General features: G+C 39.4%; 1 protein-coding gene across 3 annotated transcripts in view; it reads right to left on the bottom strand.

The window, feature by feature from the left end:
* Positions 1–27,531, bottom strand: part of TBC1D32 (TBC1 domain family member 32) — a 187,186-nt gene that overhangs the window by 51,952 nt on the left and 107,703 nt on the right. For all 3 annotated transcript variants that reach the window (XM_050949461.1, XM_050949462.1, XM_050949460.1), the window contains 2 exons: positions 19,005–19,130; positions 5,498–5,581 (listed from right to left, as the gene is read on the bottom strand). In XM_050949461.1, the coding sequence (XP_050805418.1) occupies positions 5,498–5,581; positions 19,005–19,130 (210 nt within the window). The remainder of the gene's footprint in view (positions 1–5,497; positions 5,582–19,004; positions 19,131–27,531) is intronic.

The raw sequence follows: 27,531 nt of genomic DNA, 5'->3' as shown, positions 1-27,531 counted from the left end.
TATTAACAGGCTAGTGAAGGAACGACAGTATAATGTAACACAAGTAATACAATTAGTCTTGGTCAAGAATCAGTTGTCCCCTTTCTTAGAAAAATTTTTCCAGAAGACCTTCTGATAGAGGATCTTGGAAAGGCTGGGTATTAAGGTGGTCATTCATTATCAGAAAAAAGAACAGGAGTACTTGTGGCACCTTAGAGGTGGCTGCTACTCTGAAACCATTCATTATCAGATCAGAGAGTGGCAAACTTGATATCCAAGAGATAAGGAAACTCAGTTCTTAATGATCATGGGTTTCTATTTTTATTTCATTATTTTGCCGCTGGAACCTAACATTTAAATTTGTCATGGAAGCATATGTCCTGATTCCCATTTCATTCAGCACTGGAAAAAAAAGTTACAAACCTTGAAAGCTTTCAAGAAACAGAATTGTTTTCTGGCTGGCCCTACTCATTTCACAGCATATGAAGGGAAAAGAGCTTACTTTTTGCCCTTAAGTGTATTAATTTGTAAGCAGAGACTGAATGAGTTCTCCCCCGACAGCTAGCTGGGAGGAGGAGAGACTTCAAGAGAAAATTATATTTATGAATGAATCCCACCTTTCCAACAGAATCTAGGGCTTACATCTAGATCTGAAAGATCTTGAGACAGAACTTTAAAATCATGAACACACCTACTGTGCCTAGATATCCAGCAGATAGAGAAGTGTTGCTCAAAGTGATCAACTTTGGCTGGTGCTGGGTTACAAAATCAGTTTAGTACTGAATGCAGGGGTAGTGAAATGTTATGAGTGTTATTGTCTTTATTGTATAAATAAAAGGGAGCAGAACTGTAATTAAACTGTCCCAAATGAGGGGGTCACCCTCAGCTGAAAGGACCTCATTAAACCAGGGGCTCTAATGCCAGACACCTGTGAAAGTAAGAGGGTGGGGACAGGTATCCCAGACAGGAGGTGCGGACTCTCCCTCAGGATCCCCGGTCTGATTTTACCTGTTCCTCTACACTGTTCAAAGATAGAGCTAAACAGGTTCCATCAGGAGCCTTCTGTTATTTTAAGTGCTCAAAAGAGCTGACAATAACTTGTAGTGGGACAGCATATCTGCCTAGCCTAAGAGCTGAAAATCACTGAGAGCTGGGTGAAACCTCAAGAGACTGACCTGCAGGGGTCATAGTAGCAAGGTGGCCAGCAGAGAGGAACTACAGTTAGTGGGGTGGCCAGAAGAGAGGAACCACGGCTGGCAGGGCAGCCAGACAGAGCAAGTGGTCAGATGGCGAAGCAAGCAAGCTGCCTTCTTCCCCGGGTGGGAGGTGAACTCACACATATGAACCTCTGAGCCCTGGCTCCTCACAGATCAAGGACAGCCACTGTGAATGGTGTATGAGGAGAGAGCAGAGAGGGGCACAGAAAAGAAACTTTTGGCTGTAGAAATCAAGAACATGAAGCAGAAGACACTGCCCCATGTACTCTGGGGTGGGTGTCCTGCTCACAGTTTTATGATTATGAATCATGCTTGTAGTATTTTCCCTAATTAATGTTAGGTGACTTCACTCCTTTCAATTTAAAGTTTCTTTTCTACACTCAGTGCTTGCGAGTGGGGAAGTTTTGTCTCTCAGAGGAACCCAGGGGTGGTGTGTAATTTTCCCAGGTTACTGGGTGGGGGCTTGAGCTGGTTCTGTATTGTATTGTTGAAAAGGAACCTCTAGATATTGAGCCCGGCCCTGGCTGCTGTTGGCTCCACCTGTCAGAAGGGTTACACATGACTTTCAAACTTCCATATGTCACAAAACTGTCTAATACTATCTTCTTCATAATCATAACAAATGTTTTATGACCTAGACGGAGTGGAGGACTTTATACAGGGTCAAGAATAAGAAATCTAATAAAATTAGGAGTATCACTATTTGTGACAATGGCACAGATACAACTGTGGAAAAGAGACTGATAAGAACTAATGCTTTACATATTAATGAATTCTGAGAGAGCCTGGTACCAGTAATGTTAAGGAACAATATAATGTATACGTGAATGTTTGTTTTGAGAACTGAACATTCAGTCATGTTCCAAGAATGTGTGTCTAACTTTGCTTTGTTTATAAAAATGATTGGGTTAAAATACTGCTGGGAAACTCTGAAAAGGGCTGTCATGCAGCCTGAGTTGTTTACCATGGAAAGAGGAAGTGTAAAACCCAAGGTAACCCAGAAATGAGGCCTCTGCTTTTGTCAGTTTTGTTTTCTTACTGTGTCCATACTTCTTTACTTTTTCCAGTTCTGAGTAATGAATATAACTGGGTATAAAGCCTACTGAATTCCCAAGCCTAACATGCATCCTAATATTTCCCCTGGCTATCCACTCTTTCTGCTGTACTTTGACATGTGCAGGAGAAACTCCATCATATCTAAAAATTGATCAGAATTAGGCTTGTCTTTTGATCTTGCTTTCTAACCTCCCACACTTCAGAGAGACCAGGATGCAGTGCCTGCTTGAAAGATTTCTCTCTCAGGAGGAAGCTGGTAACTATTATCCAAACCTCTTTCATTCACAGCTTTACTGTAGGATTTTGAGAATAAAGCCTAAAATATATGGTTTTGAGTGGATAATTAAATTATACTGTAGTCCTGGCGTTTCTGTTCAAAGTAATGCAAAATCATACAGTAATTCTACATGCATTTACATAATTCTATACATCATTAAAACTGCGATTAGAATCCAAGATTATAATATATTTAGATTGGCAATATACAACTGATAAATTGACTAGGCTTGTACAATTTTTCACATGCTTATAGCTGTATCGCTTGCTTACTAACCCCTGGATTTATTCTAACATTCCAAATTCCTGAGCAGCTTTTAAAGCGTGTCATTTAAAAAAGAAAAAGCAATCCATCAAGGAAATATTTCTTCTTTCTCTCCAGAAATGTGGAACAACCCTCTCTCCTTCCACCAGCCCAAGGTGAGAGCAGGCAAAATTGGGTGTGTCTACACTGCAATTAAAAACCCATAGCTGGTCCGTGCCAGCTAACTCATGCTTCTGGGGCTCAGGCAAAGGGGCTGTTTAATTGCGATGTAGATATTCAGACTCAGACTGCAGCCCAAGCTCTGGAACTCTCCCCTCTTGCAGGATTCTACACCGCATTTCTACACAATTATACAGCCCCTTAGACCAAGCCCTGGGAGCCCAAGACAGCTGGCATGGGCCAGTCACAGGTTTTTAATTGAAGAGTAGTCATATCCACTAAGATCTGGCCCAGATTTTCTATACATACAAATGTCACAACTCTGAATTCTGATACCTTGCGTCTCTACAGGGCTATTCATGTAAGTTTTATACCACTAGAAAGTGGGTTGAATCCCACCTTTCCAACGGAATTTAGGACTTTCATCTAGCACTGAAAGATCTTGAGACACAGAACTTTAAAATCATGATATTTCTGATCTAGAAAAAATATTTCAACTTGTGATTAGAAATATTTTACATTTATTAGTTTTTATTTTCCTCAGTCTCTGAGCCAGCACAGTTGAACACATGGTAAATAAAAGAATAAAGAAATAATCTCAATTATGTGTTTTAAAAATCTCAAAAAACCCTCCTAAAATAGTTTATGTAACAAAGATGGTATATGCAAAATACATTATGATATGATGTGCAAAGAGATTTGGGGCCAACTGGAGCTAGAGAAATTGACATTAATCAAGTATCTGTTCCTTTAGCTGCATTGATTTGGGTTGATGATAAAATTTTCAGAAGTACCTAAGTCTCTTAGGAGGCTAAGCAAGATTCATTTTCAATAGGACACAGGTGCTTTTGAAAATTTTACTTCATAAAACTCATTCATGAATAATAACTACCCTAAGCTCACAAAAAATAAATGAAGCTGGGCAGAAAATGGTAATTCCATTTCATGGAGGATTTAAAGATCTTTAAATTTTGAGATTACTCTGATTTGGAATAAAACCAAAAATTTTCAAAATGTTTTGAGAAACTGTTCTCCACCCAGCTATACAGGGAGCCTTGGCTCCAAGGCAGTGTGCCTGGGTTCTGTCAGAATTTAAGCAAAAACAAGCCATTTCTGCAACATATTTAGATTTCAACAACTTGGCAAATTTTAATACAAAATGTCTTACTTAATTTTTTCTGACCAGCTCTCAATTAACTCTGATGCTATGCTACATATTTTGTGGCAATAAAAATGACATTAAACTGCAGAGCCAGGTGATAAAATTTTATGTATCCTTTATCTCTGACTAACTCACCTGCACTCTGCTCACTAATCTATATGCATCAATATTTATTCAAATATTAATAACTTCTGGGTAGTTTCCAAGAGCTGCAATTAAACAAAAACAAACCTCTTACCAAAAAAAAAAAAAAAAAAAAAAAAATAAGAGTCTTTCTTCCTTCACTAAATTCTCCCTATGAACCTCTACTGGGGTTCAGAATGGACAACATCGCACAAGAAACAGATTTAAGGTAAGGTATATTCTGATCTAGCAGGGATAGAAAAAGGAGCTTAAGACTATTCAAAATGGGAAGATTACCAGCTTTCCAATAGGACACACAATATTTCCTTCTAGTATGGAGAAAAATTAATTATAGTCTTGGCATTTAATGTATGGGAAAGTTAGTTTGGATCATTCTTAGAGTTTTAAAAAGTGTGTTAATTGTATTTTAGTTCCCTGACACATGTAGATGGACTCACAGTAATTAGAAGGGAGGGCTGGCATTAAAAAAAAACCAAAAAAAACCCAGCCCTCACTTGCAATTAAACTATATAAGACATTTCTAAAATAGCTGTTGGTTAAATGTGTGACTTATAAACAATAAATACATGATGGGTTTTACTGGCATTTGTTTGGAATGGCAGCATTACTCAGTCACCTATGTCATTAATTCCTAAATAAGCATTCATAAAACCTTTATACTACACCATCATGTATTCTGTCTCTCTCTTTATGTACTGTACATATACTACAAGAAGGTTCAAAATTTCATTAACATTAGCCATAGTATGCTTCAACAAACAGGTCCTGTTCTACGGTACGTCTACACTACCCGCCGGATTGGTGGGAAGTGATCAATCTATCGGGGATTGATGTATTGTGTCTTGTCTAGAAAATCATTGATCCCCGAACGCACTCCCTGCCAACTCCAGAACTCCACCAGGGTGAGAGGCAGAAGCGGAGTTGACGAGGGAGTGGCGGCCGTCGATCCTGCGCCGCGAGGATGCGAAGTAAGTCAATCTAAGTTGATCTAAGATACATCGACTTCAGCTACGCTATTCTCATAGCTGAAGTTGCGTATCTTAGATCGACCCCTCCACACCCTCTCAGTGTAGACCAAGCCCCAGAAGGACACTAAATGTTCCCCATGATTTGAATAACGAATACATGAACTGTTAAACAAAGAATATTAAAGATGTCTAGCTACTTTTTTAATAGTCAAAAAGCTTTGGATATATTATTTTTCTTTTAAATTCATATACGAAGTGTCTGCAAACTTACCTTCATATTCTTCAGTGCTGAAGTAACATTCTGATGGGTTTTCAGAAAGATGCAACACAAACTTTTCAATTAATTCTGCCAAAACTGTAATAAGCAAAAAATCCATTAAAACATTAGCGGCAATGAATGGAATGTGGAACTACATTACCCAAAAAATTACAACATGTGGACAACTAAAGCAATTTGAACTCCTGAATGTTTATGCACATTTGTATGGGGAAACAATTCAAAGTATTGTGCTCTTGGATTCATAACATTCCTGATTCAAATTAAATTTTTAATAGCTTCACTGAGAATCTATTCAGTGTTAACTGAAAGGGAATTATTTATTATCTTTAGATCCTCCAAGGATTACTTCAGAATTTGTTACATGGTTTCAATATACAAAGAAAATTAACTCTAATTAGGCTACAGTAACTTACCACATTTGTATGTGGATGTAGACTGTGGATAAAAATGTTACTTGAAGACAAAAGACAAGAGACAATGCACCCTAAGGGTTCTGTACCTCCTTTTGATAAACAGTGCAAAATCAATTGTTCGCATATTTATACAAGAGTAATTGCCAACTTTCCAAAACATGAAAAATACAGCGTATACTATTAGATATTAGAGGGAAAAAACAAATCTCAAGGGATGCTTCTACGCGTTATTATTATTACAATCTTACTCAAAGATCTGCTCCTTCCATGGAAGCTCCCGTGGGGATTGTGCTTCACTCTGAATGTCTGTATTGTGAGGTTGAGCAGGATGCTGGAACTTGGTCACTACTCGTGGCCCTAAGCACCCCTCTACAAAATATGCCGTGTGATACATCATTTGAAAACTAATAACTTGCAGGTTAATAACATTATGGTAAAATGTATATAGCAACATAATATGTAAATTTATGCATTCCCCTTATAGGATGTCATTGTCATATGTTCAAGACCGGGTTCCCTAGACTAGGTAAAGGTATTAAACAAGTTTATCTTAAACAAAGGAATGTAGTTTTCCTCACCTGGGAGTTACTTCCATAGTACTTTGTAAGACAATGAGACTACATTTACATATTGTGTGAACAGATCCATCAAGCTAACAAGTGGTGGAGGCAAATCCTACATTATCATGACAGAGGAGGACATTTTTAATATTCATTAAGTTGCACCAGAAGGGGCAGGAACTAAAGTAATTTCCATTTTAGCAGACAACTCCAGAAGGGGAAGAAGCAACAGAAAACTTCCTTCAAGTTGCTGGGAATAGACTTATCTGACATATTATTCAGAAGAATCCATTTCAAAGATTTATTGGACTATAAAAGAGAGGGACCAAGAAACCCCAAGTAATCTATCTTTCATCTAAGAAGACAATGATACTAGTCCTTTGACACACGAGGAGATAGATCCTGGCCCAGGGGTTTGGTCAGCCATGTTGGTGAAAGCACATGGTGAGGATTTTACTTTGAATTAAGTCTAGCTTGTTAAGTTTTAGTTGCTAGAAAGCATTTTATCTTTATTTCTCCTGTAACCATTTCTGACTTTAATCCTTATACTTGTACTCACTTAATCTCTTTGGAATTAAATAAACTTGCTTTATTTTTAATCTAAACCAACCCAGTGCTGTGTTTGAACTGAACTGTTTGGTAACTCCAATTAAAGTATCAAACTGTTGTATATTGACTCTTCAAAGGAGCAACGAACCCTATAATTCTTCTGTTTGTTCTACGACAAGGTTGGACATTTCAGAACACATGTTTTGGGGAAAAATTCGGGGCTGGGGAGAGTCTGGGGTCACCTTACCAGTTGTTAACTAAGGCAGGGGTGCGGGGGGTAAGTGGAAGTCTAGTATCCTGGGCAGAGGATTACAGTAGCAAGACATTGTGAGGTACTCAGGGTTACAGGCTAAGAGGTGACAATTCCTCACTGGTCTGTATTTCACCCCAGAATGTGACACTACCCAAGGAATTGTACCTTCCTCCCTTGTACGATAATAGCCAATAACTTAGTGCTCACCCTGTAAGCATTAGCTTCCCCTGCTTTTCTCGATCATGTAGAATGTGTCCTGAAGAACTGCTAAGAGATTGAGAGCCACTACAATTGCACAGGCTTTTCTCAAAAGTAAAATTACCTGTAGGTTTGGGGAGGCTGCATCCCGTTATACTTCTGTAGTTGGGCAAAGTACATCACTACTTTAAACAGAAGAATGCAAATGAAACTTTCCCATCTCCTCCATGGGAATATCCCATGTAGGGAACAATACTGACCTACATTAAAAACTCAAGGTAGCACCAGTGAAAATGTAACAAGGAGAGCATGACCCAAAGCCATGTATCATCACCAGGACAATTCAGATTTAAAAAGGCTTTGATCTTACCCTCAATATCCTCTCACCTCTCCTAAAACTAACAATTAAAAAACCATAAAAACAATCATTTTTATAGTTTCTCCAGCCATTGTTTAACGTAATATTTTCTCATTAAATTATACACATTGCTGGTTTAATTGTCCAAAAGGTTCACAGAAATCACATTTTTACAGATCCAGTCTATTAAAAATGCCTCAATTAAGGAAGAAAAATGCCACTAAGAAAGACTGTCTATTTTTGCATACAGAAATCTATGTCTTGTCAATCCACAGTTGTAAATATTGTAGGAAGTTGCTGGGAGATTACAGACTGTACTCTGTGTGCCAGAATTTTCCCCATTGGGGAAACAGACCCATATGGAACTTCAATGCATAGGAATCATCTCAAAAGAAGTCTTCAAGAATTTAATTATACCACTATTGATTTCACTGCAGTAGTAACAAGGAGAGTACATTCAGTGGAAGTTGGTACAGAAAATGATGATTGTTGCAACACCAAGTTCACATTGAGAAGCATTACATTTTTATTGAGAAAGATCAGTCTCTTACTACATCAAAGCAACAGAGACTGCACAGAAATTGGGTTATTCCCCTCTTCTGCTTGAATAGGATGGTTGAATATATTTAATATCATTTTTTCCCTGAAATCATGCCTCTGTAAAAATTAACGTAGACAGCACAAGCATATTTATTCTATGAGACTCATTAAAGCACAGCCTTATGTTCATTTTGTGGGTACCTGAAAAAAATCAATTTAGAGACTGTAGTATTTTCTAATCAAGAGCATAGGAGTTTGGATCCCTGAGGATGGCAAACTCTCCGAAACTGTTGCTTGTTCTGTATGTTTTTCAAAAGAAATATTATTTTCAGAACTATCACATAAAAGCCCCTTCTGCTGCTGCCATAGTTCAGCCACTCCGTGATCCAGCATTTGCCTTTGAAATTAGACATTTGTAAAAGCTGTCTTCTTCCTCCTCTTTTTGGAATCAAGTAAATCCTCCAATATAGATTAACATGTTCATATTTATGTTGCAGCAGCGACCTCACTCTTGAAAAAATATATGCATGTGTTTAACTTTACATTCTGAAAGTAACCCTACCATTGTACTTAAGCCTTTGTATGATTGGGGCCACAATTAGCATAACATACTTAAAATCACAAAAAAATTACTGCTTAGACTTAGACATGGAAACTAAAGAGTTTCTCTTGGGAAAACTTGCAGTTCACTTGTAACAGTACATTTAATATATGACTGTTCACATTCAGATCAATGAAATATGTTATGCTTGAGTAATAAATAGGAGCAACGTTGCAAGATTAAAATATTGCATAATTCACAAAATTTAAAGTCAATACAGAATATTTTAATTTGATCTTTTTTATTGAAAGGCGTCCATATGCTTGACCCAACAGCCAAATACTTCAGTTCAGTGATTGAGTTAATGCACGAAGTGACAGTTCAATTGCTAAGCAATTGTTTTTTTTCCAGATTCTAGAACAATATTGATTTCAGCCATCTGTAAGTATTCATCTAAGTGCCCAGCAGGGGTCTGTGAAAACTCAATCAAATTTGTGAGAGAGAAAAATATGTAAGTGGAGTGTATTGAAATAAACTTGGTTATGAAATAAATTGAGGGCTTTCACAAGACACGACATTTCTTTTGAGATAATATTTATGTAAAATGATAGGCTGTTCTGAGTTGCTGTAGCTTGTGTGCTTTAACATCTAAAAGTTTACTTTAGCTACTTATGCTTAAGCTACTTTCATTTGGGCACCTTCTGGAATCCAGAGCGCTCTGGTTTCAGAAGTAATAAATATTGCAAAGTAAATCTTTATTAAAATGAAAATTAACTCAGTGATTGGTCATTTTTTTAAACCAGATAAAAAAAACTGTGGCATACTTAGAATTGCTACATTACTGCAAGTAATACAGTCTACTGCAAGACACAACCACTGTTCCATTGCTATCCGTCATGGTATGTGTAGAACTATACCTGGACAGAAAGTTTCATACACTCCCTTCTCTAAACTCCCTTCAAAACTCAATGTTTGTTGCTTTTGTTCACCTTCATAAACAAAAAAAAGGGGAAAAAATAATCCTAATAAATTTATCCGCTCATAAAACACATGCAGAGTAAACAGCATACCAAGTCTCCCATAAAATACATTTTATTAAAAACCAAGCATTCCCAAACCAACACAGTTAGCTGGAATTTTGCTGTTTCTGAATTAGCCCCATTCAGATGTACTGTATTTGAAAAAGAGCTTTTAGCACCCTGGGGTTAGCAGTATCTTCCTCAGTTAAAGTATTATCTTGTGGTAGTATTTTGGGGAATAATTAAATTGCTTTTCAAGTCATTCAATTTCCATTGCTTTAATGTTCTCGTCATTTACCATAACATTTCTTTATGCATTTCCAGAATCCATGTGATATATATGCTTTTATGGGTACTTTCTTGCTTAGCTATTCCCCATGCTGTTCAATGCAAAGATATTTATACAGTATAGAGCTTTTGGATTCATGTAAACAAAATGGAATATTTGCTTTAAATTCTCAGTTGTCACTTTTGATATCTTTTCAGTGATGTTATGGAAAATAATGCGCATCAGCTTTTGACATTGGATATGGCCTACTACAAAGCACAAAAGAATAAATCTCTGTTCTTTCTTTTGGAAGCTCACTGTTTAAAACATCAAGTGTTCTGTTTTCAGATTAAAATTGTATTTCTTCACAACTGTTTGTTTCTTTTTATACTCAATAGGATACACTGACAATTTTCAACACTAATTTCATATAGCTCAAGCAAAGAGAGCAAACTAGTAAAAATGCTGCGTTCAAATAAATTGATTATGCACACATTCTAATTATTTTATATTCTGCATGATGCACAACTTTTAAGAAAAACTGCTTAGAAGGTTGGGAGGTCAATGTGAGAGATGCAAGAAAGTAGGTGTAAAAAAAAGTCAGCATATTTTTATGCTAGAAAAGTATCTTTTTTAAAATGTATTACATTTCAATTTATCTTTATTATACTGACAGAAATTCCTATAAAATACACTTACTGGTTTGAGTTGTGGACCTCTATTTATTTATCCTTTCCATGGAGTGCTTGAGGAAGAAAAATCCTGACTCTCAGTGAACTACAGTCATCAAAAACTATAAACTCATAACACAGAGTTTATGAGAAGGAAAAGCCTGAGAATTTAGCAACTTTTGGTCACTGCTGACTTGAGCCATATTAGAACAAACTAATAGTGGAAAGTTCCTTATTTCATTATCTTTACACTGAGTCTCTTCCTTTACAGATTACTTACTAAGTTTTCTCTTACTTTGGCACTAAAGCCCCTAGATTATTTTACCTTATAAGTAAAGGTGAATTTCTGGTCCCCTGGGTTGCACTCTCTCTCTGTAAAGGGAACACATATTGGCTTTCCTTTAAGCTTTCTTATGTTTGTTAGTTATATTGACCACCTTTCTAAAGTATAACATACTTTGAAAAGTGACTTTCTGAAAATGCCAACTTTTCACTCAACAGTTCTGTTCCTATGTGAGTTGTATCTGTTCCTACTTTAGTGGCAAAAATATTTATACTTTTTACTCTCATCAGCACTGAAGAGGCAACTCAGTTAAAACAGATTGAGGTGTATTCCATTCCTTTTTGTGCATCACCAACACAGAAGTTTACATTCCCATCTACACACTCATTCACCAGCCTTCCAAGTTCCTAATATTTCCATGGTGGAGAGAGATTTTATCAGGTTAGAGGCCTTCTTCCATAGCTTCACCTGGTCATTGTCTAAGAAGCTCTGGTAATCTATAGCTCTGAGGACTGCAATCATGGCTTGGTAAAAATGACACCAAAAAAATCCCAACACTGAAGGTCATGGTTTTGGGTGTAGTACCATGAGAAAAGTCTGCCCTCTCTCCAGCTAACCATCTGTCTAAAGTAGCTTATCTCACCACAAATGTCCTTTACATTTATCAAAACATTTGGAAATGCTGCAAACATGTTATCCATTTACTTGCTTGGTGCAGAACATGGTTCTTTTCTGCCTTCCTCTTAAATTTTCCAAAGTTCACTGTCTGCCTCATGAGACAGGGCAAGCCCTTGTGGTTCAATTTCATGTGTCTTGTCTCTCTATTGACTTCCAACACTCCTGTTGACTTCCGACGTAAATGGGGCTTCACTGTGCTAACTTACAATGCTTAATTTACATTTTGACAGAGATACACATCTTACCTCCTGTCTGGAAGAAACCTATTTCTCTCTTTGGTTGGTGACAGACTTTAAATCATATTTTTAGTACATATACACAACTCCTTATATATGATTTGTATATATTTGTTATTATTATGACAAATGCTTTTATTAGAGACCTCACATGACATTTGTGAGAGCCTGTAACAGGGTGGTCTGACCAAGTGGTCAGAACCAAGGATAGAATCAGGGTCATGGTTGGGAGTCACACCAAATTGAAAACCAAAGTCAGAGGCCACACCAAGTGTCAAAGCCAGAGTCATGCTAAGGATTAAGCCGTAATCAGACTCAAAAGTTACATCAAAGGTCAAGGATAGAGACAGCTGCAGGGGTCAAGGAAAGGAATCAGGAACAAGGAGCAGGACATGGTAGAAGGAGAAAGGATGAGGAGAGATGAAAGGAACAAGGAGTAGAAGCCAAGCAAAGAAGCAAAAACTTGGTCTCAGACAGCTTGGTGGTAACAGACATAGGAACTGGTTGTTCAGACAAAGGGTGGGATAGGAATAAGAATATGTATGCCCAGAGGGGTACAAGCGGCAGTCTGCTTCTAGTCATTTGATTCCATTGATTCAGCAGGTGTAACCTCTGGTACTGGGGTCTCAGTTGTCGCTCCCTCATCTGACTTTGCAATGTTATGGCACAGAGGGTAAGGCTCTCAACACCTAAGGGGCCTGACAACACCATTTATGGGCAAATACCATGAAAGCGATATGTCAGATACAGTGAATTTGTCAGGCCTGTTAGGAGGAGTTGTTCCTGTTAGGAGTTGCTGACCTACTAAATGTGATATGTAATCTATCACTTAAATCAGCCTCTGCACCAGATGACTGGAGGATAGCTAACACCACCAACTTTTTAAAGTGTCTCCATGGGCGATTTTGGCAATTATAGGCTGGTAAACCTGACCTCAGTACCAAGCAAATTGATCGAAACTACAATAAAGAACAAAATTATCAGACACACAGATGATCACAACTTGCATGGGAAGAGTCAACATGGCTTTTGTAAAGGGAAAGTAAGCCTCACAACTCTATTAGAATTCTTGGAAGGGGTCAGCAAACACATAGTCAAGGGTGATCCAGTGGATATAGGGTAGTATTTTCAAAAAGCCTTTGACAAGGTCCCTCACCAAAGGCTCTTTAGCAAAGTAAGCAGTCAGAAGATAAGAGGAAAGGTCCTCTCATGGATCAGTAATAGGTTAAAAGACAGGAAAGAATGGGTAGGAGGAATAAGTGGTCAGTTTTCACAATGGAGAGAGATAAATAGTCAGGTCCCTCAGGAATCTGTACTGGGTTCAGTGCTTTTCAACATATTCATAAATGTTCTGGAAAAAAAGGATCAACGGTGAGATGCCAAAATCTGCAGACAACGCAAAACTACTCAAGATAGTTAAGTCCAAAGAAGACTGTGAAGAGGCTCTCACAAAACTGGGAGACTGGGCAAGAAATTGGCAGATGCAATTCAATATTGATAAATGCAAAGCAGTGCATTTTGGAAAACATAATCCCAACTACAAATACAAAACGATGGAGTCTAAATTAACTCTTATCGTTCAATAAAGAGATCTTGAAATCAGTAACTGTGGATAGGTCTCTAACACCATCCACACAATGCGCAGCTGCAGTCAAAAAACTAACTATGTTGGGAAACATCAAGAAAGGAATAGATAATAAGACAGTACATATCATAATGCCACTATATTAATCCAAAGGTACTCCCACTCCTTGATTACTGCATATAATTTGTGGTTGCTCCATCTCAGAAAAGTTATACTGGAATTGGAAAAGGTACGGACAAGTGCAATAAAAATGATTAGGGATATGGAAAAGTTTCCATATGACAAAAGATTAAAAAGACTGGGACTGTTCAGCTTGGAAAAGAGACGGCTGAGGAGGATATGATATAGGTCTATAAAATCATGAATGGTGTGGTGAAAGTGAATAAGGAAATGTTATCTAACCCTTCACATAACACAAGAACCGGGGTCACCTGATGAAATTAACAGGCAGTAGGTTTATAACAAACAAAAGAAAGTATTTCTTCAAACAATGTATGATCAATCTGTGGAACCTCTTGCCACTGGATGCTGTGAAGGCCAAAAGTATAACTAGGTTCAAAAAAGAATCAGATAAGTGCATGGATGATAGGTCCATCAATGGCTATTAGCCAAGATGGTCACGAATGCAACTTCATGCTCTAGGTGTCCCTAAACCTCTGACTGCAAGATGCTGGAACTGGATGAAGGGATAGACCATTTGATAATTGCCCTGTTCTGTGAATTCCCTGTGACGTTCCCCTAGTATTATCTGGACCAGTGATCTGCTAGGTACTCCAATCTCTGACTCTGGGAGCCCACTCCTGAGCTGTTCACGCACAGCTTCTAGCATGTAAGCTGCTCCTTGGATTTTAAAACCGAATGACATTAGCCAATATCTTCGATCCCAGACACAACCCTAGGAACTTCCATCTTGGAGCGTCCAGTTATGCCCACTGGACACTGCAAGCTTATATGAGTTCATCAATTTGACAAAGAAAATTGATATGTACCAGGTTTGTTATCCCAAGCGGAGTCTCTGACATGCTTCAAACCAAACACTGATTCCAGTAGAATAAATGAACAAATTTATTAACTACAAAATAGATTTTAAGTGATTATAAGTCAAAGCAGAAAAAGTAGGATTTGGTCAAATGAAATAAAAGCAAAACACATTCTAAGCTGATCTTAACACTTTCAGTGCCCTTACAAACTTAGAAGCTTCTCATCACAGGCTGGCTGGTTGCCCTTCAGCCAGGTTCTCCTCTTTGATCAGTGCTTCAGTCCCTTCTCTTTACGTGTCATTATATAATGCCTGCATCTGTAACTTTCACTCCATGCATCTGAAGAAGTGAGGATTTTTACCCATGAAAGCTTATGCCCAAATAAATCTGTTTGGATAGAGACTCATGCAGCTACCCTGTGATAAATAAATAGCAAATGTAACTTTTTTTGTCTGCATAGTAAACACTGGCATTTTTATCTGTTTGAATAATCAAAGTGGTGTTTTCTGTGCCTTCTTGGTTGCAAAGATTTGAACTGCTTCCTGCTGAAGGTCCATAGTCTGGACCAGCTCATGCTTTATTGAGAGGGTTGCAAGGCCAATCAGCCTCTCCTGTGTCATTGTAGAGCATAGATGTGTTTTTATTAACTTCAGCTTGGAGAAGCTGCATTCTCCACTGGCAACTGTTACAGGAAGTGTTAGAAGTATGCACAGAGCAACAAAAGCATTTGGAAAGAGGGTGGTCATCTTACATATGCACATATATTCCAGAACAGCCTTTGGAGTTTGTCCTGCTGAAATGTATCTTGAAAGGGCTCTCAGTTCATCACCTAAATAACTCGCATCAATATTGCACATGTCAGCATGTGTCAACACTGTCTCTAGTATCCTGCATTGCTGGTGTAGATCTTCTTCAGGTATAGTGAAGAGTTTTGGAATATCATACAACATCCCAAATATACTGTTGAGTTCCTTGAGCTGCATGAAAGGTTCTTCAACTGACTGTATTGCACAATCTAGCACCTGCTTAAAGAATTCAACATTGTATTGTTATTTCGGGTCTCTTATGGGATTATCTCATGCCTCATAATCAAAATGTCTTCTTCTTCAGTGACTCCTGTATTCTTGAATGGGTGGGAAAACAGCTTCAGTGTGAAGTTCGTCTGTCAACTTCTGTGCACTCTTCAGAACATTTTGAAATCCCTCATCTGACCAGTAACACTGTAGATATGACTTTGCTTTGTCCAGTTGTTCCATTGCTCCAGATATATCAAGGTCAACACCTTGGAGTCTCTTGCTTACAACATTTATTTCAAACAGTATGTCATGCCACAACACTAAGCCACATGGAAATTTGAAGTTATGCATGTTTCTGGTGATTCCATTTACCTCTGCCACTGTTCTCCCACGAACAGTTCCTGTCATAGTATTATCCTCCATGATGGCAACTATAGCATCATCTATCTTCCCAATTCGGTGTTTGATAGGCTTTATCGCCTCCACTCGACTTTCCCATTGTGTGGCACTCAGCGGTTTCAGTGTCAGAGAGGATGTTCCCAGATGTTGCTTCAAAATTTGCCATCGATGTGTTGATGCAGAGAAAAAAAATACATAGATGCTTTGAATTACATTAAAAAATTCAGCAGCCTCACTAGAAGCTGATGCTGCATCACTGACCACCAAGTTTAATGAATGAGAACTGCATGGGTCAAAAAATGCTTGAGGGTTTAACTCTCAGATCTGTGTCTGCACTCCTCTGTTATTTCCTTTCATGTTCGCACCATTATCATAGCCCTGACCTCTCATGTCAGCTATTGCAATTCCCATATCTTGCAGATTTTTAAGAAGCACATTTGTCATACCGGCTCCTGTCGTATCATCAATGTCAAATTCTAGAAAATGCTCTCTGACAGTCACCATTGCAGGGACATTTTCACTAGGTTCTGTTGTTACAAAATATACCATTAAAGTCATTTGTTCCGTATGGCTGATGTCAGGTGTGCAGTCCAGAATAACAGAGTAATATCTTGCTGACTTCAGATCTGCCACAATCTTCTGTTTGACTTTTGTTGCCAGTAACTGTATGATCTCATTTTGAATTGTTTTTCCAAGGTAGTGGTGTGTGTACATTTTTTGGGTGGTGACTCTTCTTAGATGCTCCTGGAGTACATCATCAAACTCAGCCATCAGCTCCACAATTTTAAGGAAGTTTCCATTGATTGGCACATACAGCTGATTTAAAGTTCCACACGTGCTAGGTTTTGTGTAGCAAGAATTCTCACAATGGCAATGAAATGTTTCAGAACATTTTGCCAGTAAAGAGCCTCTGATGCAACCTTCTCTTGATGCTGATCATCTGTGGTGGCCTTTAACCTTAGTCTCATCTCAAGCTCTTTCCACCTATGGAATGCTCTCTGGTGATTTGCTACCTTCTCATTGCATGCTAGATTTCTAACCCGATTCTTCCAGTCCTTTTTTCCATAGAATCCAGTGTGGCTGGAACATTAGACTGGAAGAGTTTGCAACAAAAACAGTATGCAGCATTCTCGGTTTTTGAGTACATAAGCCACGGTCTCTCCACTTTGTCACTATTGTGGATTTCAAGCCAGTAATGTGTTTGATGGAAACTTCTATTTTCATTGTCTTTGGGAAACATGAAGTTTTTCCACTTGCTGTGGCCCATGCAGTACAAAGAAGTCCTTCAGGCTAGTGCTCAAGTGGGTCCACAGTCCTGGATCATCTAGACTTAAGGAACTAAACTCAGCAGCAGCTGCTTCTTGTGCCTCTTGGATGCTGCAGTAACTGCCAGGTCACCTGCACTCTGACTAACTGGAAGATCAGGCATCTCCTCACTGGGGCCAGAAGGCTCACCATGAACATTTGCATCTATGTATCTAAGGAGAGCTCCTTCCTGCTAGATAGAAAAGCTTCCTTTGCTTTCTTTATTTTTCTGAATGCTGCCCCAGAGGGAAGTTTTCTTCATTTACTCATGACTGCTGTTCTGTGCCAGCTATAGTGGCTCTCAACACTCAACTGAAGGGGACAAATAAGCAGGCTGGTAGCAGGACCTGACTGAGGGAAGATATCAGCGTCTTAAAGGCCTAACTGGCTTCTACTACTTCCATTGACTGCCTGTTCTCCTCAAGTGTTTTCAGGGAAACAGCAGGAAACAGGAAGCTGGTGTTAATCAGTCCAAGCTCCTGGGGGTGCTAGCAAGGCTTCTCCTCCTTTCTCTCCCTGCAGCTCCTGCTGTTTTCTGTTATTCCCTCTCATCTTTTCTCCTGCCTGCCTGTTATGTCTCTTGGGCCCACCTTCCTCCAACACAGCACTCCACCATCTCTGTGCATCTAGAGCAGAGAGAATACATATGCACCAGCAGCAGACACAATTTTCTGCACTCTGAGTCCTAGTGGCGCCCCACCACAGTCTGGCTCCTGATGCAGTCACCTCAGTTCACCTCATGGTAAGGCCAGCGCTGTCCATCACAGACTTTAAATCCTTCCTAAACTTCTGAATGTGTTCAGCCACTGGCCCCCCTTTAACCTCAGTACCTCTCTGCCAGGAGTCTATGATGAAATCAAAGGGACTTTTGACCTTTCTCCCACACAGGATATCAAATGGGAGTCCATGTGGACTCTTGGTTTACTTCACGCTAAGCTAATAACAGATAGGGTAACATTATATCCCAGGCATTTGCCCTCTTGGTTCCATTTATTCCCAGCAGAGTTTTTAGAGTCCCATAAAACCTTTCAACTGAACCATCTGTCTCTGGGTGATAAGGAGTAGACCGCAGCTGTTTTACCCCACATATTAACCATAATTTAGTAAATAACTAGGAGATGAAATCTGATCCATAATCTGACACGGTCTCCTTTGGAAAAATCTACTCAGCTGAAAATAGTGAACAGAGCCATAGCCACTGTGTCAGCCTCTAGATTAGACAGAGCAATTCCCTCTGGGTATCTGTGGAATACACCAAAAATGACATGTGTAATAGTCATAAAAATGGTACTGAGTGCATTAGTCCACCAGTATTTCCAGTGCTGCCTTATCCCTGACGTTCCCCGATGTTCTACTTTAAGGTGTGCTAACCTGAGACTACAAGCAAAATACCAATCCTTGTTCTTCCTAAACAGTGCTGTTAAAAGAAATGAAACTTTTCTCATCAGTTTGGTCCTTTTCTAAAACGTACTGGCTGAACCTTGGGAAACAGTAATTTGCCAATAGTAAGGGAGGCGGAGGGGGGAAAGCCAGCCAATGCATAATTAGATACAGTAAAAGCAATGCAGTCCTCAGTGAAAATGTGAAAAATAGTTGTTTACAAGTGCCTAATGGGGGAAAATATATATATATATATATATACTCACTGGTTCCACTGATGACATCAGGTTTGGCTTTCATGATTTTACAAAACTGTTTTCTACAGTTTTCAATCCACACAAGCTGTTTATCTGGATTTTTTAAGAATGCCAACAGCTTGTTGAGATCACTATCTAAAATAAAAATAAAAACACACATTGTGATTTTCTATAACACAAATCAGCTTTATCATAGCAACATTTTTAAAAATAAACAGTAAAAAAGCTACAAGCTACAGATAGGCCTGAGGGCTACAGCTCCTTAGCTTCATAGGGAGTGAGTACAGGCACTAGTACTGTTCAGAAAGGAACAGGAAACTCAGCTGACTCCTCCATCTCTTTGCTATCATCTTAGCCAGTGTTTGGGCAGCCCTCAAATGCTCTTACAAAAAAAAGATTGTTACTCATGGAGTGCTGAACAATCATGTATATCCCATGCTGGCTGTTCACCATCACATGGGAGACGTAACCAATCCAACTGTGGAGATAGAAAGCAGGATTTTTTGTGCTTTATCCCAGGTCTTTGTACCCACCACATCTGATGGGGGGACTCTGGGTCATGTCTCACCTCCAGAATTCCCACATCACCTCCTACTGAGAATGGGGAAGTGCCTTGACAATGGCATTCGTTAAGTGCTGCAGTTGAAGAGTATTCGGCTTTTTTCAGGAGTGCACTTGACCCTGGACACGTCTTACTAAAGGATCAGGGCCTTGACTATCCCCTTTCTAGGTTTTAAAAGTAACTTCAGAATTGAAGTCATGCAATTGCAAGTGACTTACCTTTAGGAATCAACAAGCTATCTTGTTTATTTAGCAAGGAAATGACTTTTTACAAATGTTCTTATTTTTTATAATACCTTAATATTCAATTTTAAATTATCCTATAGCAAAAACACTTGCAAGTAATCTTATTGCTTTGAATTGAGCGAGAATATTTATTTTTTGGTTTTCACAGAATTATTACATTGCACGCCATTTATTTCAAACCAATCTCAGGATTTTAACAGTGTACTCATTATAAATTGTTCCTCTGTTACTGGGATTTATTTAACCAATTCAAAATAAATCAGAAAGGCTGATTACACTACTTAACTATTAACATTAATAATTCTTCCAAATTAATTAACAAGGAAATTCCCTTGTTATCTTCAAATAATTAAATCCTCAGTCAATGTCTTTCCAAATAATATGTGCTGACTTTAATAGTTGGTTACGGGAGCCTGAATATTTAATGTGAGGCAGGATTATAGGACTTGTAGTTGTTTCTTTCCCCTTTGCTGTAATATGTTGCAAAGGCTAGGGTTTAAGATAATTTCAGAACAGTGCAGAAATATCAATTTGCAAGTTAATTAGTTATTTTGCTTTACAAAGTCCTCTGGTGGAATTAAAGTTGGCAAATAAGGATAGGCTGGTATGTAGTTATACTCAGATGTACAGACACTCTTTTCTTAACCTGTGTATTATATAATAAAAATTTAAAATCTGAGATTTTTGTTGCAGGAGAACAGAATAAAAGATCAAGGTGAAATTCTGATTCCATTGAAGTCAATGGCACAGTTCCCAATGACTCAACAGAGCTAGGATTTTATCCATTTCACCATCGCTGCTGGTTCCTCCTGGTCTCTTAATCTGATCTTTTGTCTCTCATCTCTCTTCACATAGTTACTCAGTCAGCCTCCATGGCTCTTTCAGTAATGTTTTTCTACATATGCTGTTTTATTCCTGTCTCTTGCCTACAATCTTTACAACAACTGAGTCTTCACTGTGCTAGGTTATGCCTCCCAGAATTCTGCACCCACTTTATATCCACACAATCTCTTCACCAGTCACATTCAATCATGCTGATATTGTTTAGTGCTAAACTCATCCTTGGAACTTCATTCCCCAAAACATTTAATCTTACCCTGCAAAAGCAGCTAGCATCTGGCTTGCTCATGTCTCATACAGCTGATATGCACAAAAAGTATCAGTGGAGTCAGTGGACACAGGACCTTGCAATGTAACTTTTTTGTAGGTGTAACATTTTGCAATTCTATGTCACATGATCAGAGCAAAAAAGCCCAGACTCTAATCAGCATCCCTGTACATAACACCCTTACTGCAGCACAGGTAGGAGTTTCTCTCGGTGCTTGGAAAGAGTCCATATGTAAGACAAGCACCTTTCAGAAGATACTATCTTGTTTTCCAGAATATCAGCTTTCTTTTTTTCCCCTTTTACTTTATTAAAAAAAAATCTCCAAGTGGAAGAAAAATCTCAAAAATGTGAACAAAGTATAGCTGATGTAGAGATGCCTACTTGAGTCTGTGGAGGGTCTGGAAAAGTGAATGGCTCTGAGAGGTGTAAATTGCCCCATTTCACTTTCACTGAAGTGTTAACTCGGACAGACAGAGATTACAATTTATATGTCGATATTATTAACTTTCCCTTCTCATGTAACGAAGGACAGATCTGAACAATTCACTGTGAGTGACATCTCACTTTGATGCTACAAATGGTGTTTGGGGGATATTCCTCTCCTCCTCCTCCCCCCAAAAAAACGGTGAAAGAACCAAACTCAAGGAGCCTAGTACAGTTCAGAGGCATATTCATGCTCCACCAATGGGGAGCCAAGCGGCACACATAATCATGTTTAAATACACCTCTACCCTGATATAACGTGACCAGATATAACACGAATTTGGATATAACGCGGTAAAACAGCGCTCCGGGGGAGGGGGGGCTGCATGCTCCGGCGGACCAAACCAAGTTCGATATAATGTGGTTTCACCTATAACGCGGTAAGATTTTTTTGGCTCCTGAGGACAGCGTTATATAGGGATAGAGGTATATTAAAGGTGTACTGTGAGAACGGTCTCATTTTGGCACATGGATGGAGTTTATTTTATGGACAGAATTTCAAAGATTATCACCATCTCTTTTCCTCCATCCAGGTTTCTCTTAACAGTTTGTAGTTCAATAGACAAAGCCATTTCTTCCAACTTAGAATGTAAAATATATTTCAGTTGATTCTGTAATAAACCAATGTATCTTGATTTAACTTTTGAATTGCAATGGTTACCTCCAACAGAACTTGTGAGAAAATACTTAAGTTTCAGAAATTGCTAGGTAAGAATATCCTGCCCTAAAGGTACGATCAGTCAGTTAGAACTCCAACTACATAATATACCTATGATGAGCTTTATTGGTTAAGTGGGTCAGTACTCAATTTCCTGCAGTGTATTTGTATATGTACAGTTTCTCTGAAACTGGTCTGAACCAGAACATTGTAGCTCTCCTAAAGTTAAATAATCTCTCTCCATAAAAGAAACTACTTTCTAATTCTCCTCCAAACTCTACTATTACTCAGATAGCTTTTTGTGTCTAAAGTGTCTTGGCATGAACTGGGGAACAAAAATACCACAAGCCTTTATATCTGATTGCTTTTATTGTGAAAATCTGAATGAGTTTCTACTGCATTCAAGGGACAATAGCAAAGTCTCACTGTGATCAATTTAAAACCTGAAAATTCACATGGATAATAACCAAAATAATAAGCCTAATGGGCAAAGTGTCCAACTTATAATTCACAAGCTATTGCATACAAATCCTGCTGAGGGTATTTTTTAACTAAAGACTTTATATAAGGTTTTTCTCTTAGTGTCAAGTGGGTTGCCATTTAATTATCTTTATCAGCTGTTCTTAAAATGGTGGACAAAGGACGGAAGCAGGGAAGGAAGACCAGGTCATAGAAGAGAAATGCAGGTGAGGACGATAGTTGTGTTCAGAGCTTTAAGCAGGGCACCAGGAAAACAGAAGTAGCTGGTAACTGGAGTGAGAGAGGGAAGAGCAGGACAGCTTGATGACAGGATTGAGGAGTATGTAAAGGGTGTGGGACTGGGTAAAGGAGAGAAGCAGAATCCATAAAGGGCAAGTCCTTAGAACAGTAGGTGCTCCCCACCCCAAAAGATGAAGGAAAAGCTCTAGATAGAGAGAGGGGAAAGCTCAGGGAACAAGGGCTGAGGGGGTGTATGGGTAAAAGGTTCTAAGCAGAGAAATAGGGTTGGGAACAGGGTCTGAAGAGGTTTGCTGTGGGGATTCCAGGCTTTGAGAGGAAGAAAAAGAAGGAAGCTTTGGGAGCAGTGGCTGATGAGGTGTGTGTGTGGAGGGTCCTGAGCTGTGGGATTGCTGCTCTAGGAACTTCATGAACTCTATATGGCTAGATTTCCAGTCTTGCACAGGTCCTGAAGTATACTGGAGGCCTAAAGCTCCCACTTTGCAAAGTTCCTTAGCTAGAGAGGAGAGAATGACAGTGAGGTCTTTGGCATAATAGAGGAGCAAATGTTACTGTGGACAACATGAGGGTGTTGTACAATCACAATGGAAAAACAGAAAAGTTGGGAGAGGAGGTGGTCCATGCAATTCTAAATAGAAAAGAAGTGTCAGTGAGATAACCTCCTCGCGAAGAGGTTATCTACACACAAGAACGTTTGAGAAACCCTGATCTTTATCATCAAAACATACTGCTCGTGAAAATTAGACAATGCATCTATTAAACGTTATTTTGCATGTGACAAGAAATGCAAAATGAAAATTAAAAGCATAAATCATGAAAAGTTAATTTAATTTTTAGTATTATTTTGCTTTGAATAACTTATGGTATTGTTAATACCACAGATAAAGAAATCTCACTTATTTTTAATTTGGTATTGCCCCTAAACAAGAAGACTGTGTGTATTATTCTAAACACTTACCCCTTAGCAGTTCTACCCCAAGTTATATTACTGAAATATAATTGAACACTTAAGGTAAAAGAAAAGTAACAGGGTATCTTGCTACAGTGTAAACAGGTGGAATTTACATAATTTATTTCCTCATGCAAATAATGACCTTTCTAAGTCATTTGAAGCTTCATCATAAATTATGTTTCAAATTCACACTAACAGAAGATACACACAATATATTATTGTCCAGTGCTTCAGCCTGTAGGTTTCTAACTCCTGGCTGTGATAATTCATACAAATAAATCACATCTTATGATTCTATTTTCCACATATCCCTCCCTAACAAAACAGAAACCACATGGACAAATGCCTAGCACCTGCCAGAAGAGAGTAGCTTCTTGGAAAGTTTGAAGCAGTATGTCCTTTGGGTAAATCCTGCTAGCTCAAGTTTCTGCCATAAAGGGGAGATGGGTAAACTTGCCTGCATCACAAGAACCTTATTTTCAATCCAGTAAACAAAGATGTCTGCTTGCCACGAAGGGCTCTCTTCCTCATATTCCCCATTTATTGAAATGGTATGTTCTGCACAAGGCAGGTTAAAACCACTGGAAATGTTTTTGACTATAATCTTTCCATGCAAAGCTACAGGTCCAAGATGGCATGAATATGTTCTCACTTTTCACAGAATGCACATGTATTCATCTTTCAACAGCTTCACAACAGCTACAAATGAGTTCAGGGTGACAAGGCTTGAATATTTTAATTCCCTTTTAGTAGGTTTCCATCAGCTTCTCACCTTACAGTAAATACTGAGTCCAACTGTATACCTGCTTAGTAGCTGTGATAATATTACGCACATCCTGCATTCTTTGATGGCTGTCTATAAAGTGACAGACTGACTTTAAATTTTCTTTGGTGGTCTATAAACTCTTACAACAGGGGAGAAATCTAGCTATGTTTGGGAACTCCTCTGTGAATCTGACAGGTATCTACATGCTGACACTACCCACAATAGCTTTGCAGATGATTTGATTTTACTTTAGCAACAACAAAATGTAGAACTTGCTCCCCTGGATATCCATCCATCTTAGCTTATTCACCCCTGAATTGTAATATGGTATCACAGAACTTTACTTCTTCAGGCATTTGCAGCTTTAAATCATTTTGAAGCCCCTGCGTTCCTTTTAAATATCATGAAATTGTTTGGCTTTTTAAAATAGTTTATCCAGTTTTCTTATATTTGTTTTACAAAACTGTTAGTCACAAATTCTTTAAAATGGTTGTGAGCACCTTAGCAAGGGGGAAGTGGTGATAAAGGAGTAACTACAGTATTATTACTGTTATCAATAGTTACTGGATGTCAAGAAGCTTGACATCTAAAAGCAGCAAAGAATCCTGTGGCACCTTATAGACTAACAGACGTTTTGGAGCATGAGCTTTCGTGGGTGAATACCCACTTCCTCAGATGCATGTCATGATCATGACATGCATCTGAGGAAGTGGGTATTCACCCACGAAAGCTCATGCTCCAAAACGTCTGTTAGTCTATAAGGTGCCACAGGATCCTTTGCTGCTTTTACAGATCCAGACTAACACGGCTACCCTCTGATACTTGACATCTAAAATGAGTCTGATATGAGGGCTTGCTATGCTAAGTAATGAATGAGCTCAATGACTATGGCAGACAAATTTCATGTAAGTGGATGAATCACAGAAATAATAACCCATTTGAATCTTTCTGACAACTGTTATTTTAAAAGGAATCTATTTTCCATTTTTTGGTGTTTTTACTCCCAGAAGGCACAAGCTTGTCTTTAAGAAGAGAGTTATGAACTAGAATTCACTTAATGTGTACCACCCCTTCAAAGGATTAATAAACTCATACCTGAGAGTTGACAGCTGGGATTCAGTGACCCCAGTGGAATCCCATTAAACTTATTCTATTTATTTATGTATTTATTAAGTAAACAAATCAATAAATAATATATCATTCCTCACCCAGGAACTTTCACTGTCTTCCACCCATGCAAAATGTATTTATTTTAACAAGTAAACCGTATCAGGCTGCTGTCTGCATCTCATAACAATGCCATCCTTGGAATGTGCATGTGCATAACAAGAATGGTCAGCAGTGCTTCCCTTATTATAGGCTTCAGGCCAAAGCACTAACAGGAGTTCCTGATGCACCGCAGGCTTCTCCAACAAAAGACAAACAGGAGCCACTGCTCTGCTTCTTCCAGTGGGAAAAAAGGGAAAAGCTGTCCTTGAGATCCTTGCCAGAGGGGACAGCAAAGAGGAGACACTGGTCCAGACTTCCTCCTCTTCTCCATAGGGTTGGAGAGAGAAGTGGCGCAGACCATCAGTGAACTGTAAGAGAGGTGAGAAAAATTTTTTGCACTCCTGGCCAGCAGATAATAACGTTTCGCTGCCCCTTTAGGACTAGAAGCACAGGTGTGTGTGTATGGGGGGGGGAACTGTCTTAGCTGGTTCCAGTATGGCTTCATTAATGGAGAGAGCTATTCTGTTGGGTCTGGGAGCATGCAGAACGCCTACGAGTTTGTGCTGGGAGCAGGGGCAGTTCTAGGTATTTTGCCACCCCAAGCACGGCAGGCAGGCTGCCTTCGGCGGCTTGCCTGTGGGAGGTCTCTGGTCCTGCGGATTCGGCGGCATGCCTGCGGGAGGTCCGCTGAAGCCACGGGACCAGCAGACCCTCTGCAGGCATGCTGCCGAATTCAACCTGCCTGCCGCCCTCGCAGCGACTGGCAGAGTGCCCCCTGTGGATTGCCACCTCAGGCACACGCTTGGCATGCTGGTGCCTGGAGCCATCCCTGGCTGGGAGTCTTGGATCTCCTTGAAAGGAATCTAAAGTTATCCAGAAACTCTGCAGAGAAGGTCCTGGAATTTCCTGAAGTCATGGGGGGCGAGGAGGGTATATAGAAGTCACCATTTGTCTTGGGATGACAGTGCCAGTCTTGCAGGTTCTGGCAGAACCACTGGATCTGGAGCTTAATGTTCCTCCTCATCTGGAGACCTGGAGACAGATCTGAGCATGCCCTTGGTGGGAGGGGAGACAAGAAGTGACTCCCTGGCAGATTGGATCGACTCTGTAGGAGGGTACTCTTCCCAAGGCCTCCAAAATGGCCAGTTGGAGGGGTCGATAGGTGGTTGCAGGGGCCCCAATGGCATGGAGTACCAGCAGCCCTGAGTTAGATGAGGTGGAGGTTGGTTTCAAACCAGTGCAGGTCTTCTGGGTAGTGGAGAACATGTAGGGTAAGGGAAAAGTGTTTCATTGGATGGCTCAGAATCTGACAATGAGGAGAAGGCTGATTCTCGTTCCAGTGGCAATACGATTGGTGCTGTTGAAGGGGTGGTGTATTCTGTGTATGGGCCGGATGATCAGCTCCTTCCAGCAGTCAATTCTCTCAGGCCTGGTCTACACTACGACTTTAGGTCGAATTTAGCAGCGTTACCTCGATTTAACCCTAGACCTGTCCACACAACGAACCCCCTTTTTTTTCTTTAAAGGGCTCTTTAAATTGATTTCTTTACTCCACCTCCGACGAGGGGATTAGCGCTGAAGTCGGCCTTGCCGGGTTGAATTTGGGGTAGTGTGTGCGCAATTTAATGGTATTGGCCCCCGAGAGCTCTTTCAGAGTGCGCCATTGCGACCACTCTGGACAGTGCTCTCAACTTAGATGCACTGGCCAGGTAGACAGGAAAAGGCCCGCAAACTTTTGAATTTCATTTCCTGTTTGGCAAGCGTGGCAAGCTGATCAGCACAGATGACCATGTAGAGCTCATCAGCATGATATGCACATTGCCAGGACACACTGTC

The sequence above is a fragment of the Gopherus flavomarginatus genome, chromosome 4, assembly GCF_025201925.1.
Source record: "Gopherus flavomarginatus isolate rGopFla2 chromosome 4, rGopFla2.mat.asm, whole genome shotgun sequence".
Classification (NCBI taxonomy): Eukaryota; Metazoa; Chordata; order Testudines; family Testudinidae; genus Gopherus; species Gopherus flavomarginatus.
This window is presented reverse-complemented; position numbering and strand designations above follow the sequence as displayed.